Genomic DNA, 13,718 nt, shown 5'->3' with positions numbered 1-13,718 from the left:
GGCTCCCATCAGGGGTGCTCCCTCCAAAACACCGTCCACTTCGCACCTCGGCTCTTCCAGGCCTCCTGCTTTTGCCCCCCACAGCACGGGTAGGGTGGAGGGCCCCGAGGGAGGAGACTGGCTCTCCAAGGGCAAGAGAGGAGTTCAAAGGCATCCCGGGAGGGGCATTAATTAGTAACCGGCTGCAGGTTTGGGCTCCTGCCCAGCACACCTTTCTTGGTTGATGATTGAACGAGCGGGACTTGAGCGCGTTAATGTCTGACTGGCGTGGAGGCCATGTGGCGGAGGTTGGCCCCACGCTGGGGAACCACACCTCTGTTCCTGGGAAGCTGAGGGCCACGTGTGTGCACTGCCTCCTGAAGTCCCCTGCCCGGAGCCCCCCTAGCCCCAGGGCAGTCCCCTAAGATGCGGCACGTGATGCGGCCCCACGGGGCGCCCTGGAGCCCCCGCGTGGTGCCGGCCTGGAGGGAGCCCGGCTACAGAAGGATGTTTCCGGGAGCACCTCCAGAGTCCCATGTTCCCAAGTCCCTGTCTATTTAGCCGGCCCTGGGCCAAGCGATTCACGAGAGGAACGTGTCACCTGCGGGCTCTGGAGTGGGGGGCCTGGTCACACGGGGAGCAGGGAGAGCAGGGGACAGGGCCTGGACCCCAAGGGCCCCAGGGCGGTGGGCACCCCAGCACAGGCCACGGAGGGGCAGCACCCCGCCCAGAGCAGGGCATGTGGGTCCAGCCAGGGAGACGCCGGAGCAGGCCCATGCCGCCCGACCCTGCGGCCAGGGCCTGACCGGGCTCCCGGCTCCTCCCGCCGCAGGCTTCACCGGCCAGAACTGCGAGGAGAACGTGGATGACTGTCCCGGCAACAATTGCAAGAACGGAGGTGCTTGCGTGGACGGCGTAAACACCTACAACTGCCGCTGTCCCCCAGAGTGGACAGGTGCGCGCCGGGACCGGCTTTGGGGGAGGGGGCTGCCAGCCCGGTCTAGCCCGGGGGATGTGTGGCCGGGTTCTGAGGTCCCCACCCCAGCGGCCACACCGTCTGCCGCAGTTGGGCTCCCTGGGTTTGGGCCCAGCCTGGGGCTCGCGTCTGGGGATGGCGGACAAGCGTGCCCCCCCCCCCCCCCGCCCCGACCCCTGTGCCCGCAGCAGAGCAGAGGCTTGGGCTGGCGGCGGGCGGAGGCTTCCCGGGGGAGGCGGACCCCGCGCCTCGCAGTCCAGGGCCCTGGCGGCATTCGCCCAGCCCGACGGCCTCGGCCCCCGCCCCCCGCAGGTCAGTACTGCACCGAGGATGTGGATGAGTGCCAGCTCATGCCCAACGCCTGCCAGAACGGCGGCACCTGCCACAACAGCCACGGCGGCTACAACTGCGTGTGCGTCAACGGCTGGACGGGCGAGGACTGCAGCGAGAACATCGACGACTGCGCCAGCGCCGCCTGCTTCCACGGCGCCACCTGCCACGACCGCGTGGCCTCCTTCTACTGCGAGTGTCCCCACGGCCGCACGGGTGAGTGCCAGCAGGGGCCGGGGCGCACCGTCCCCCGGACGCGTGGCTGTGGCGGCTGGAGGGAGGAGGGCCGGGGGCGCAGGGGGGCAGGCCCGCTGCTGACGAGCCTGCCGGAGCGGCCCGGTCGTCGTGGGCCTGACGGGGCCGCTGGGCAGCGTGGCCGTGGGGGGCCTGCCGTCCCCAGGCTGGGGCGGGTGCCCCGCTGACCGCCGCTGTCCCGCCCAGGCCTGCTCTGCCACTTGAACGACGCTTGCATCAGCAACCCCTGCAACGAGGGCTCCAACTGTGACACCAACCCCGTGAACGGCAAAGCCATCTGCACCTGCCCCTCGGGGTACACGGGGCCGGCCTGCAGCCAGGACGTGGACGAGTGCTCGCTGGGTGCGTCGGGGCGGCCGGCGGCAGGGGAGGCTGCTGGACGGGCGTTCCCGGTCTGGTGGGGGCGGCAGTCCTGCCCCACGACGGCCCGGAGATCAGGGTGCCTGAAGCAGCCTCTCACCGGAGCCGCGTGCCCCCTGCCCCCCACCAGGTGCCAACCCCTGTGAGCACGCGGGCAAGTGCATCAACACGCTGGGCTCCTTCGAGTGCCAGTGCCTACAAGGCTACACCGGCCCCCGCTGCGAGATCGACGTCAATGAGTGCATCTCGAACCCGTGTCAGAATGATGCCACCTGCCTGGACCAGATCGGGGAGTTCCAGTGCATCTGCATGCCCGGTACGTGGAGCCAGCCTCTGGCCCGTCGGGGTGGGCCCTGCAGCGCCCCGGCCTCCACAGCCGCCCGGGCCAGCCCCCGGGGCACCAGCCCACAGAGCAGCACCAGGGCTGGGTGGGAGGGTGGGCCCCGGGGTGCCAGGCGAGCCGCGGGAGGGCACGTGTGGGGATGCCAGCCAGCCGCGGGAGGGCACGCGTGGGGGTGCTGGGTGGTCGGCTCCGTGGGCAGCAGGAGCCGGGGGCCTTTTCTCTGCGCAGAGCCCCCAGCTGTGGTGGGCCGGCTGAGGCTGTTCATGGGCCCCGTGCCCCCTCACCATCCCCACCCCCAGGCTACGAGGGCGTGCACTGTGAGGTCAACACGGACGAGTGTGCCAGTAGCCCCTGTCTCCAGAACGGCCGCTGCCTGGACAAAATCAACGAGTTTCTGTGCGAGTGCTCCACGGGTGAGGCCCGCCCCCTCAGGGCTGCCGCCGAGCCCGCCCTCCCTGGGGGCACTGGCCCAGGAGCCCTGACGCTCCGCTGGGGGGCCCTGGGCTTCATCCTGCACGAGCCTCTCCCTACAGGGGGCCCAGGGGCGGGCCTGCAGGGACTTCACCTCAGGAACGACTGGGCCAGGCTGGGCAGGGGGTGCTGGCCCCCCACCTTGCTGGGGGGGGGCAAGGGGCACTCAGGGCCCAGAAATCCTCCTGGGTGCTGCAGTTCCCTGGGGACGAGTGCCCTGGGAGCAGCAGTGTACTCCCCAGACCCCCGAGGGGCGTAGGTGGGCAAGAGGTGCCAGCCCGGCACTCGGAGGGCTCGCAGCTGGGAGGGAGTCGGCCTGGCCTGCGACCCCCATGGCGGGCATGACCCGTCATGGACAGTGGATGTGGCCCACAGTGGACGTGACCGTCAGGAGGGCCTGAGGAGCTTGGGGCAGGCGGGATCTGTAGGTCCAGGGGCACCGGGCCCCGGGAGGCATTTGCAGGTCAGAGCCTGGGCCTGCAGGGTATAAATCGGCCATCGCAGATACTGGGGACCTCATTCACAGCCCGACACGGTTGTAGCCGTAGCGGCTGGGGTCAGTCGGGGAAAGGGCTCTTCTTAGAGGGGCAGGAGCTGAAAGGGGGCAAGAAGAGAGATAGGAGGTCTCCTGAGCTCTGGCCGCAGCAGGCTTTGGGGAGCCTATCCCAGGAAGTCCCTGCTCTGGTCCAGCTGGGGCTCAGCCGGGGGCCCCCGGCACCCACTGCATCTGATGGCAGCCCTCCCCCGGCCCCAGGCTTCACCGGACATCTGTGTCAGTATGACGTGGACGAGTGTGCAAGCACGCCCTGCAAGAATGGCGCCAAGTGCCTGGACGGGCCCAACACCTACACCTGCGTGTGCACAGAAGGTGTGGGGCCCGGGGAAGGGGGCGGGGGGCCGCCCGTGAGGAACAGCACGCTCCAGTCCTCCCCTTCGGGAGCATGAGAGCGCCAGGTCCGCTTGGCGGCCTTCCGGGAGCAGCCGCCCTGACGCCCCGGGCCCCGCCCTGCAGGCTACACGGGGCCGCACTGTGAGGTGGACATCGACGAGTGTGACCCCGATCCGTGCCACTATGGGGTGTGCAAGGACGGGGTGGCCACCTTCACCTGCCTGTGCCGGCCGGGCTACACGGGCCACCACTGCGAGAGCAACATCAACGAGTGCCACAGCCAGCCCTGCCGGCACGGCGGCACCTGCCAGGACCGCGACAACGCCTATCTCTGCTCCTGCCTCAAGGGGACCACAGGTGCCTGGGGCGCGGGGGCGGGGTGCGGGGCGGGGCACGCGGCGGGCGGGGGGCTGACCGCGGTGCTGCCCACCGCCAGGACCCAACTGTGAGACGAACCTGGACGACTGCGTCAGCAGCCCCTGCGACTCGGGCACGTGCCTGGACAAGATCGACGGCTACGAGTGTGCGTGCGAGCCCGGCTACACGGGTGAGTGGCCCGCGCGCTCCGTCCCCCCCGGGCCCTGGCGGGCCAGCTCAGGCAGCGGAGAGCAGGGTGCTGCCGGCGGCGGCCGACTGCGGCGGGGAGCGCGGGGACCCAGGGCTCTGACCAGCGCTGGGATGGGCACCCTCGAGCCTCTGTCCCTGGTCAGAGCCAGAGTCCTGGGCGCACGTCCTGTGTCTGCCGCCACCACCGTCCACCGTGGAGGCCCGTCTGGGCTGTCGGGATGCTGCGGGCCCTGTGCCCGGGGCCACTGCGCTCGCGTGGGAAGCCCCGGCTGAGCCGGCTTACGCCTCAGGAGGACCAGGGAGGGGCGTTGGGTGTCCTCCCCTGTTCAGCAGAGGGGGAAACCGGGGCTCTGGGGCCAGAATCTGCTCACCGAAGCTTGTCCTCTCCTGGGGGGTTCGGGGGGCCCTGGGGCGTGGGTGTCTGAGCTCCCGCCCCCGCCCACAGGGAGCATGTGCAACGTGAACATCGACGAGTGCGCGGGCAACCCCTGCCATCACGGGGGTACCTGTGAGGACGGCGTCAACAGCTTCACGTGCCGCTGCCCCGAGGGCTACCACGGCCCCACGTGCCTGTCCGAGGTCAACGAGTGCAGCAGCGACCCCTGCATCCACGGGGCCTGCCGGGACAGCCTCAACGGGTAGGCGCGGGCGGGGGCGCTGTGGGGGGAGCAGAGCCGCACACGGGCCGCAGCCGTGCCCCCCACCGGCACGTGGTTGGCCCGGCCCTCCTCCCCAGAGCCTGGCGTGGGCACGGTCGGCTCAGGGTGCAGGTCTCGGTGACCCGAGGCACGTGTGCGGGCTCTCCGCACCCCGCGTTTCTGTGACGTGCTCACCTGTCTCGTTTCTCGTTCTGGCTGCTGAGCTAGCTTCCGAACCGTAGTGGGGAAAGGGGCGTTTTGAACCACACCGGAGTTCACATTAACGAGGGGGCTGCAGTCACCAAAAGACGGGCACCTGGGGGGCCAGCCATGTGACCTCCCAGCAGGGGAGGGGGGCAGGAGGTTGAGTTAAGTCCCAAGGCCAGAGATTGGATCAGGCTCGCCCGTGTCACCCAGGGGTTGGGAGAGCTTCCGGGCACGTGGACGCGCTGGGAGGCCTGGTCCCCCCCGTGCCTCATCCCGTGTGTTTCTCCCATTCAGTTGCTCCTGAGGTTCAACTTGTATTAACCGCTAACCCGGCAAGTACACTTTCTCTGAGTGCTGTGAGCCGTTCCGGCATGTCCGCAGTTTCAAGGAGAGGGTCTCGGGACCCCCAGTTTATGGGTGACAGCCCGGCCACGTGGTGGGCGTCTGATGTGGGCGCCGTGTGTGAGCCTGAGCCCGTCTCCCATGGCGTCTGTGCCGACACCAGTACTTGAGTGTAGGACACCCAGAGCTGGGGAACCGGTCGGCGTGGGAGAAGCGCACACGCGGCGTCGGCAGGGCGAGGGCACGGGGCGGCTGAAGCTCGCTTTGTCTCTGACACGCGCTGCGTGCCCAGCGCTGCCCTGTGGAGGTGGGCTGTTGACGTGGCCAGGGAGCCCTTGCTCTCTGTTCAAGGCCACGTGGGGGCCGAGTGGCACGTGGCCTGACCCCGGCCTGGGTGAGGCGCTGTCCCAGAGGTGGCGTAACCCCTGTCTCGGGCGAGGGGGGTGCTGTTACCCCCACTCTAAGGGGCTCAGAGGGCCGGAGTGGACCAGCCCCTCTGTGGCATCGGACCACAGGACGGTGGCAGAGCTGGGAGCACGGGCGCACGTGAGCCGCTCTGTGGTCCGCTCTGCAGGTACAAGTGTGACTGTGACCCCGGGTGGAGCGGGGCCAACTGTGACGTGAACAACGACGAGTGTGAGTCCAACCCGTGTGCAAACGGCGGCGCCTGCCGAGACATGACCAGCGGCTATGTGTGCACCTGCCGCGAGGGCTTCAGTGGTGAGGAGCAGGCCGGGCGGGGGGCTCTGGGGCCACCGCGCTGCCTCCCTCCCGCCGTGGGCACCAGCTGCCGCCGGGATGGGCGCGGCGCGGGGCTCTGCCTGCAGCCTGGGCGGCAATGAGGCTCCTACGGCAGGATCCTTCCACGGCCCCGCGGTGACGGGCTCGCCGACCACTGGCTCTCTCTCTCCAGGCCCCAACTGCCAAACCAACATCAACGAGTGTGCATCCAACCCGTGCCTGAACCAGGGCTCATGCATCGATGACGTGGCCGGGTACAAGTGCAACTGTCCACTGCCCTACACAGGTGAGGGCGGGCTGGCAGGCCCCGGGCTGCCGGGGGGCAGTGCTGTGGCACAGCATGGCTTTCTCGGGGCTGGCCTGGCCACACTCGGGCCTCCCCCCGCGGCTGTCCTTGCCAGATTCACAGCAAACACAGGACGCTGGGGAGACGTTGTACTAGGAGTCTGTCCCAGACAGTTGGTGTGGCGGCCAGCCCGCCCGGGAGCTGGGGTCCTCCGCAGCAGAGCCAGGAGCTGGGCCTGGGCGGTTGGGCTCCGTGGCCCGGTGTCCACACTGCATGGGCCCCTGGGGGCCAAGCGGCACCCCCCCCACCTTGCTGGCCGGGCTTGAGGGATCCCTTTGACGGCGGGCCTTCTTTGTGTCGGGGAACAAGGAGCCCTCTGTGAGGGCTGAGCGAGGCGGGAGGCGTTTCCCCGGGTGTCCCGGCGTCCGCCGTTGGCCCGGCCAGCAGGATCGCAGGAAATGGTCCCCTCTGTGGAGGAGATTTACGGGGGGCTAAGACACAGAAGTCCACAACCACTCCTGCCACTGGGTCCCACTGGGAGTGGGCAGAGGGCGCTGCCACTGGGGACGGTTTCAGGACTGCCGCCGAGCCTGGAGGTCCGGAGGCGGCCCCATCTGGCCAGGCAGGTGGGGTGGGGGCCTGGGCCTGTGCTGGCAGTTAGGCGGGCTGTGGCCGCTGTGGCCACGGGCCACATGGCCAGTGTGGTATTTTCGTGGACCGAAGCCGGGGGCCTGGATTTTCTCTCCTGCATGGGTGAGGAAGCTCCCGGCTGATAGCCGCCCAGGGGCCCCCTCGCTGGGGCGCACAGGTCCCTCTCGGACACAGTATCAGAGGCTGGCGGGCCTGGTGGGGAGGAGCCAGCCTGTGCTGACTGGCTTCCCGTCTGCCCACTTCCTGCTTCCCTCTGCACAATTGTCGGAAACTCTGGCGAATTTCCTGCCTGCCTAGGTCACCATGGAAACAGATAGAAAGAAAGGCTCTGGAAAATCACCCCAGCAGGCCAGGGAGATAATGGGCCACGGGGAAGATAGCGCTTCCTTTCTTCCCCAGGAATCGGCCCCCACGGCTGTAAACAGGAAGGCTGTCTGCTGGGCGCTTGTGGAGGAAAGTCACCCCAGTGTGACATGCTCCTAGCGAGACTCCCTTCCCCGTGCCGGGGTCCTGTGCCGCTGGGGCTCCTTCCCTGCTGCCCAGCCTCTGCTCGGTGGCTTCCGTGGCCTCCGTGACCGGGCACTGGCTGCCCGTGGCACAGAGCCCTTGGGAAGAGCTCCCAGGCCTCCTGAAGGCCAGGAGAGGGTGTGAGGCTGGAAGCAGGCCGGGCCCCTGTGACGTGGTCGGGGGCCGCCAGTCCGATCCCAAGGGGTTGAGACCCAGGCTGTATCCTGCAGGGACTGTCGGGGAGCTGGGTGTCTCTCTCGTCTGTCTTTAGGCCCCTGGTTTGGGTCCTGACCCAGCCAGGAGCTTGCCTGGGGTCCCAGTGCAGCCCCATTCACCCACCACAGGGCCAGCCACTGGGAGATGCTGTGGGGCGTGGACCCTCCGAGCCAGGGCTCCCTGGGTCTCAGCACTTGTTCTCCTTCCTATTAGGAGCCACGTGTGAGGTGGTGCTGGCCCCGTGCGCCCCCGGCCCCTGCAGAAACGGGGGCGTGTGCAAAGAGTCCGAGGACTATGAGAGTTTCTCCTGCATCTGCCCCACGGGCTGGCAAGGTGAGGCCTCCTGCCCCGCGGCCCTGCCGGAGTGTGTCCCCCTGGGGCAGGAGGCCCGGAGATGAGCCAGCGGGTAGCAGAGCCATCTGCAGGGCCTCTGGAAGCAGAAATGGGCCTGCTGGGGCCCTTCCCACCCTGCATTTCTATCATCTGCTTGGCCCGAGGTTGGGGGGGTGGCGAGTCAGAGAGCCCTTCCTTCCTAGGGTGTCCCCAGAGGACTGTCCTGGGGCACAGGAGGCCCCGCTGTTGGGAGGATGGGGGAGAGGCCTGGACGGCGGGGGCTGAACCCACACCCCTCCTTCCCCCCAGGACAGACCTGTGAGGTCGACATTAACGAGTGTGTGAAGAGCCCGTGCCGCAACGGGGCCTCGTGCCAGAACACCAACGGCGGTTACCGTTGCCGCTGCCGCGCGGGCTACACGGGGCACAACTGCGAGACGGACGTGGACGACTGCCGGCCAAGTGAGTGGCCCGGCCAGCTCGGCCCCTCTGAGCTGCTCCTGGACCGGCCGTTTCTTGGGTGGCCGTGGGGCAGGGAGCTGGCTGAGGTCCAATGGGAGGACCGATGTGGCAGCGCCTGGGGGCGCGCCCGGGTCACACTGCAGGAAGTGCTGGGGGTAGCCTCACGTGGACCGAGGAGGGTGGTCCTGGGTGGCCCCAGAAGCCTCCAGAGCCAGACTGCCGGCACCTCCCAGTGGGTTCTGGGAGCTCCTCTACCCGGCGTGTCCTTACCGGTCCTTATTGTGACCCCACCAAGGAGCGGGGCTCTCGGCCCCCAACCCTGGGTCAGAGAACACTGAGACCCGAGAAACCAAGCGTCTTATCTGGCGCCACCAAGCAAGCAGGGGAGATGGTGACGCCGGCCCTGTTGGTCCTTAAGCCTATCTGTCCGCCCTGCCCTGGAGCCTGGGGCCTGGGGGTGTGTGGGGGAGCGTGGGCCCCCAGGTTCGGCCCCCCGGCAGGGCAGTGGTGCCCACCCTCAGCCAGCCTCAGCCAGCCTGCCTGTCCCCTCCCAGACCCATGCCACAACGGCGGTTCCTGCACCGATGGCGTCAACACCGCCTTCTGCGACTGCCTGCCCGGCTTCCGGGGGGCTTTCTGCGAGGAGGACATCAACGAGTGCGCCAGCAACCCGTGCCGCCACGGCGCCAATTGCACGGACTGCGTGGACAGCTACACCTGCACCTGCCCCACAGGCTTCAGCGGGATCCACTGTGAGAACAACACGCCCGACTGCACGGAGAGGTGAGTGCTGCGCGGGGCGCCCCGGGACGCAGGCCGGGGGCATCCACCGGGCCGGCTCTCACTGCCCGTCCAGTGTCCCCTGTGTCCTCAAGGGTGCTTGTCCGCTGGCCCGTGTGAGAACCAGGAGCCCTGGCAGTTTCTCCTGAAGATCTGGTGCGCCCCCTTCTATCCCACTGCGCCAGCTCCGTGACCCATCTTGTTTCCTTTTTTGCCTGGGCTGCCAGGAAACTCCGCACTCAGTGTTCTCGTCCTTTGTTTCCGACATGGTCCTCTCCCGCGGTAGCCGTGCGGGTTCTGGTTTCGTTCTCGTTTTTCCGTTCACCGCCACATGCCCGTGTTGTGAAGAAGGCAGAGGAAGCGGGTGGCGGGTGGCGGGAGAGCCCGAGGCCCCCGGCCCTGAGGTCAGCCAGGCTCCTCCCCGCCTGCTCTGGCTGTTGGGCCCCTCCCGCCACAGTGTGAGTCGAGGGGGAGCTGCCCGGGCAGGGCCCCCAGCCCCGCTCACCCGTCTCCCCTGCCGCTTGCTCACCTGCAGCTCTTGCTTTAATGGCGGCACCTGTGTGGATGGCATCAACTCCTTCACCTGCCTGTGTCCGCCGGGCTTCACGGGCAGCTACTGTCAGCACGACATCAACGAGTGCGACTCGCGGCCCTGCCTGCACGGTGGCACCTGCCAGGACAGCTACGGGACCTACAAGTGCACCTGCCCGCAGGGCTACACGGGCCTCAACTGCCAGGTGAGCCAGCGGGCTGCAGGGGGGCCCGGCAGGAGGCCGCGGCGGGGCGCCCGCCCCCAGCGCACCGTCACAGCCACGCTGCCGGGCCCTGCTCACGCGGCTTCCCCACGCCGCTGGGGAAGGCGGGGGGCTAGGCGGGCGGGGTGGCCGTGGTCACGTGGCTCGCGGGGACCCCCGATTGCCAGCCCAGGGCCTGGCTCCAGGCCGTGCTGCCTCCAAAGGAAGCAAGTGGGGAGCAGGGCCTCTCGGGTCAGGACCAGAGGTTTATGGAGAGAGAGCAAGAAGCAGGGGAGGAAGGCAGCTGAAAACCAGCTTTGTTATAGAAAATATGCAAAAATATTAAAGATGTATTTTTATTGAAGATTTTCACATAAGATACTTGTTACAAAAACTCCCAACAGAGTAGTTTACTTCCGAAGAAAAATCTTTCTTCAAGGAAAGGCGGCTCTGGATTAGCCGAGGGCCCAGAGAAAGGGAGCAAGCCCCCCCGCCCCAGCCCCAGGCGGCTCCCGAGCCGGGGTGGGGGGGGCGGGGGGTCCCACAGGCCTCAGCTTCCAGGTCTGTAGGTGGGCTGCCCACCGTGGGCGCAGGGCTGTCTGGCAGAAGTGTGTTGCGCTCTGCCAGGGGGCCGGGCCGGGTGGGGAGTGTGAGTACGGGCGCCCCCTGCCGTCCCCAGAGCCTCGTGCGCTGGTGCGACTCCTCGCCCTGCAAGAACGGCGGCAGGTGCTGGCAGACCAACACGCGGTACCGCTGCGAGTGCCACAGCGGCTGGACTGGCCTCTACTGTGACGTGCCCAACGTGTCCTGTGAGGTGGCCGCCCAGCGCCAAGGTAACCGGCTGCACCCCCCCCCCGGGTCCCCCAGCTGCGGCCCCAGGCCTCATGCCCCTGCCCTCTGCCTCCCCACAGACATCAACGTCACCCACCTGTGCCGGAACGGGGGGCTCTGCATGGACGCGGGCAACACCCATCATTGCCGTTGCCAGGCGGGCTACACGGGCAGCTACTGCGAGGACCAGGTGGACGAGTGCTCACCCAGCCCCTGCCAGAATGGGGCCACCTGCACCGACTACCCGGGTGGCTACTCCTGTGAGGTGGGCACCCGTCCTGGGAGAGGGGCGGTCTGCTGGGACTGTCACCACATGCCAGGCCCTAGGCTGCGAGCAAGCACAGCAGGGAAGACTAAACCCCACAGGTGCGGTCCCAGGAAGGGAGGGCTGTGATGATCAGGGAAGACTGCCTGGTGGAGGTGTCGGTGGAAGAGGAAGACTACATAGAAATATGGGGGGTTTCCCTCTGGGCCCCTTTCCCCAGAGCTTTCCCTCTGGGCCCAGCTGACACCTGCCCTGAGGCCCCCACCTCTATTCCACGAGACAAGCTCTAGCCCGTGCTCTGGGCAGTGACTCTCAGCTTGCTAGGGCCCTTCTCAGAGTCCACTAGGTGGAGGTCTCTCTCTGGGTTGACCGGGTGTGAGGAACTCAAGCCTTTGCTGGTCAAGAGGGTAGCTTGTGTGATCCCCTGTCGGCCCACACAGGGTGCGGAGGGCCACATCCCCGCCTCCCACTGAGCCACGGGCCCCCACCCCTTGTTTGTTTCCCTGCACAGTGCGTGGCCGGCTACCACGGGGTGAACTGTTCCGAGGAGATCAATGAGTGTGTGTCGCAGCCATGCCAGAACGGGGGCACCTGCATCGACCTCACCAACACCTACAAGTGCTCCTGTCCCCGGGGCACACAGGGTGAGGACTGGCCACAGCCCAGGGCTGGGGTCCAGGGACAAGTGGGCGCGTCGGGCGTTAGCCACAAGCATGCTAGACCCGGTCCAGGCTTCCACGCTGCCGTGTGGGGCTGAGCGGGGAAGGAGCCAAGGGAGGCAGCCCAGCCAGGCCACAGGCACCCGGCAGCCAGTGTGGGGTGCAGCCCCGTGGCCGCGTCCTCTCTCCCGAGCATCTGTGTGGTCCCATCCCGACCAGTTGCCAGGGGGAGCGCCGTCAGGAGGGAGCTGGGCCAGCGTGTGGCCAGCACAGGTCCCTGATGGCACCTGGGCTTCTGCAGGCGTGCACTGTGAGGTCAACGTGGACGACTGCAGTCCCCCCATCGACCCCGTCTCCCGGGGCCCCAAGTGCTTTAACAACGGCACCTGCGTGGACCAGGTGGGCGGCTATAGCTGCACCTGCCCACCCGGCTTCGTGGGCGAGCGCTGTGAGGGCGACGTGAACGAGTGCCTGTCCAACCCCTGTGACGCCCGTGGCACCCAGAACTGCGTGCAGCGTGTCAATGATTTCTACTGCGAGTGCCGCGCGGGCCACACTGGTGGGTGCCACGCCAGGGCGGGGGCAGGGCCAGGCGGGGCAGGGCCAGCGCTCACTCCCATCTGGTCCGCAGGCCGCCGCTGCGAGTCGGTCATCAACGGCTGCAAAGGCAGGCCCTGCCAGAACGGGGGCACCTGCGCTGTGGCCTCCAACACCGCCCGCGGGTTCATCTGCAAGTGCCCCGCGGTAGGTGTCGCCGCGGGGGGCCTGTTGGGGGCGGGAGAGTGCCCCCTCGCTGCCACCACACACCAGGGCCAGAGGGCGGGGGGTGGCTGGAGCTGGGCTCCATCCTCCTGGGTCCCAGACCCAGGCTTTCTGGGGGAAGATTATTTTCAGAGGGGTCTCGGGGACCGGCCACACCCCGCTCTCCCCGACCCGCCTCGGGGTTACAGTGGGTGAGCCCACGCTCATGCGGTCCATGCTGCTCAGGGTTCTGGCAAACCCAGCGACACTCGCCCGCCAGGGCTCAGTGCCCTGTGTGTCCTCCCCGCTCCCGGAGCACCCGACAACCCCGGGGCTTCCGTGTGCGGGCGGAATGTGCCGGCCAAGGCGCGGGGCTGCGGCCCCCTGACGCCCCACCGCCACCTGTCCCCGCAGGGCTTCGAGGGCGCCACGTGTGAGAACGATGCCCGCGCCTGTGGGAGCCGGCGCTGCCTCAACGGCGGCACATGCATCTCGGGCCCACGCAGCCCCACCTGCCTGTGCCTGGGCGCCTTCACGGGCCCCGAGTGCCAGTTCCCTGCCGGCAGCCCCTGCGTGGGCGGGAACCCCTGCTACAACCAGGGCAGCTGCGAGCCCGCGGCCGAGAGCCCTTTCTACCGCTGCCTGTGCCCCGCCAAGTTCAACGGGCTGCTGTGCCACATCCTGGACTACAGCTTCGGGGGCGGCCTGGGCCTCGACATCCCGCCGCCGCAGATCGAGGAGGCCTGCGAGCTGCCCGAGTGCCGCGAGGAGGCGGGCAACAAGGTGTGCAGCCTGGCCTGCAACAACCATGCGTGCGGCTGGGACGGCGGCGACTGCTCGCTCAACTTCAACGACCCCTGGCAGAACTGCTCGCAGTCGCTGCAGTGCTGGAAATACTTCAGCAACGGCCGCTGCGACAGCCAGTGCAACTCTGTGGGCTGCCTGTTCGACGGCTTCGACTGCCAGCGCGCCGAGGGCCAGTGCAAGTGAGGCGGCGGGGCGGGGCGCGGGGAGGGGCCGGGGCGCGGGGCGGGGGCGGGGCGCGGGGCGGGGCTCGGGGAGGGGCCTGGGCACGGGGCGGGGCTCCGGGAGGGGGCGCAGGCGCGGAGGCGGGTGCAGGGGGGCTCTGGGGGGGGCCGCTGGGGGAGGCGCAGG

The 13,718-nt window shown here is 68.5% G+C and overlaps 1 protein-coding gene across 1 annotated transcript in view; it reads left to right on the top strand.

Moving 5' to 3' along the window:
* The window catches only part of NOTCH1 (notch receptor 1), a 44,218-nt gene that overhangs the window by 20,434 nt on the left and 10,066 nt on the right, over positions 1–13,718 (top strand). The window contains exons 5-25 of the mRNA XM_032418482.1: positions 812–934; positions 1,268–1,501; positions 1,727–1,882; positions 2,031–2,216; positions 2,543–2,656; positions 3,469–3,582; positions 3,727–3,960; positions 4,040–4,150; positions 4,616–4,808; positions 5,932–6,077; positions 6,271–6,384; positions 7,972–8,091; positions 8,401–8,553; positions 9,108–9,336; positions 9,869–10,070; positions 10,747–10,900; positions 10,979–11,163; positions 11,675–11,807; positions 12,124–12,381; positions 12,454–12,566; positions 12,978–13,549. Of these exons, the coding sequence (XP_032274373.1) occupies positions 812–934; positions 1,268–1,501; positions 1,727–1,882; positions 2,031–2,216; positions 2,543–2,656; positions 3,469–3,582; positions 3,727–3,960; positions 4,040–4,150; positions 4,616–4,808; positions 5,932–6,077; positions 6,271–6,384; positions 7,972–8,091; positions 8,401–8,553; positions 9,108–9,336; positions 9,869–10,070; positions 10,747–10,900; positions 10,979–11,163; positions 11,675–11,807; positions 12,124–12,381; positions 12,454–12,566; positions 12,978–13,549 (3,844 nt within the window). The remainder of the gene's footprint in view (positions 1–811; positions 935–1,267; positions 1,502–1,726; positions 1,883–2,030; positions 2,217–2,542; positions 2,657–3,468; positions 3,583–3,726; positions 3,961–4,039; positions 4,151–4,615; positions 4,809–5,931; positions 6,078–6,270; positions 6,385–7,971; positions 8,092–8,400; positions 8,554–9,107; positions 9,337–9,868; positions 10,071–10,746; positions 10,901–10,978; positions 11,164–11,674; positions 11,808–12,123; positions 12,382–12,453; positions 12,567–12,977; positions 13,550–13,718) is intronic.

Source organism: Phoca vitulina, unplaced genomic scaffold, assembly GCF_004348235.1.
Source record: "Phoca vitulina isolate PV1807 unplaced genomic scaffold, GSC_HSeal_1.0 scaffold21, whole genome shotgun sequence".
NCBI lineage: Eukaryota > Metazoa > Chordata > Mammalia > Carnivora > Phocidae > Phoca > Phoca vitulina.
This window is presented reverse-complemented; position numbering and strand designations above follow the sequence as displayed.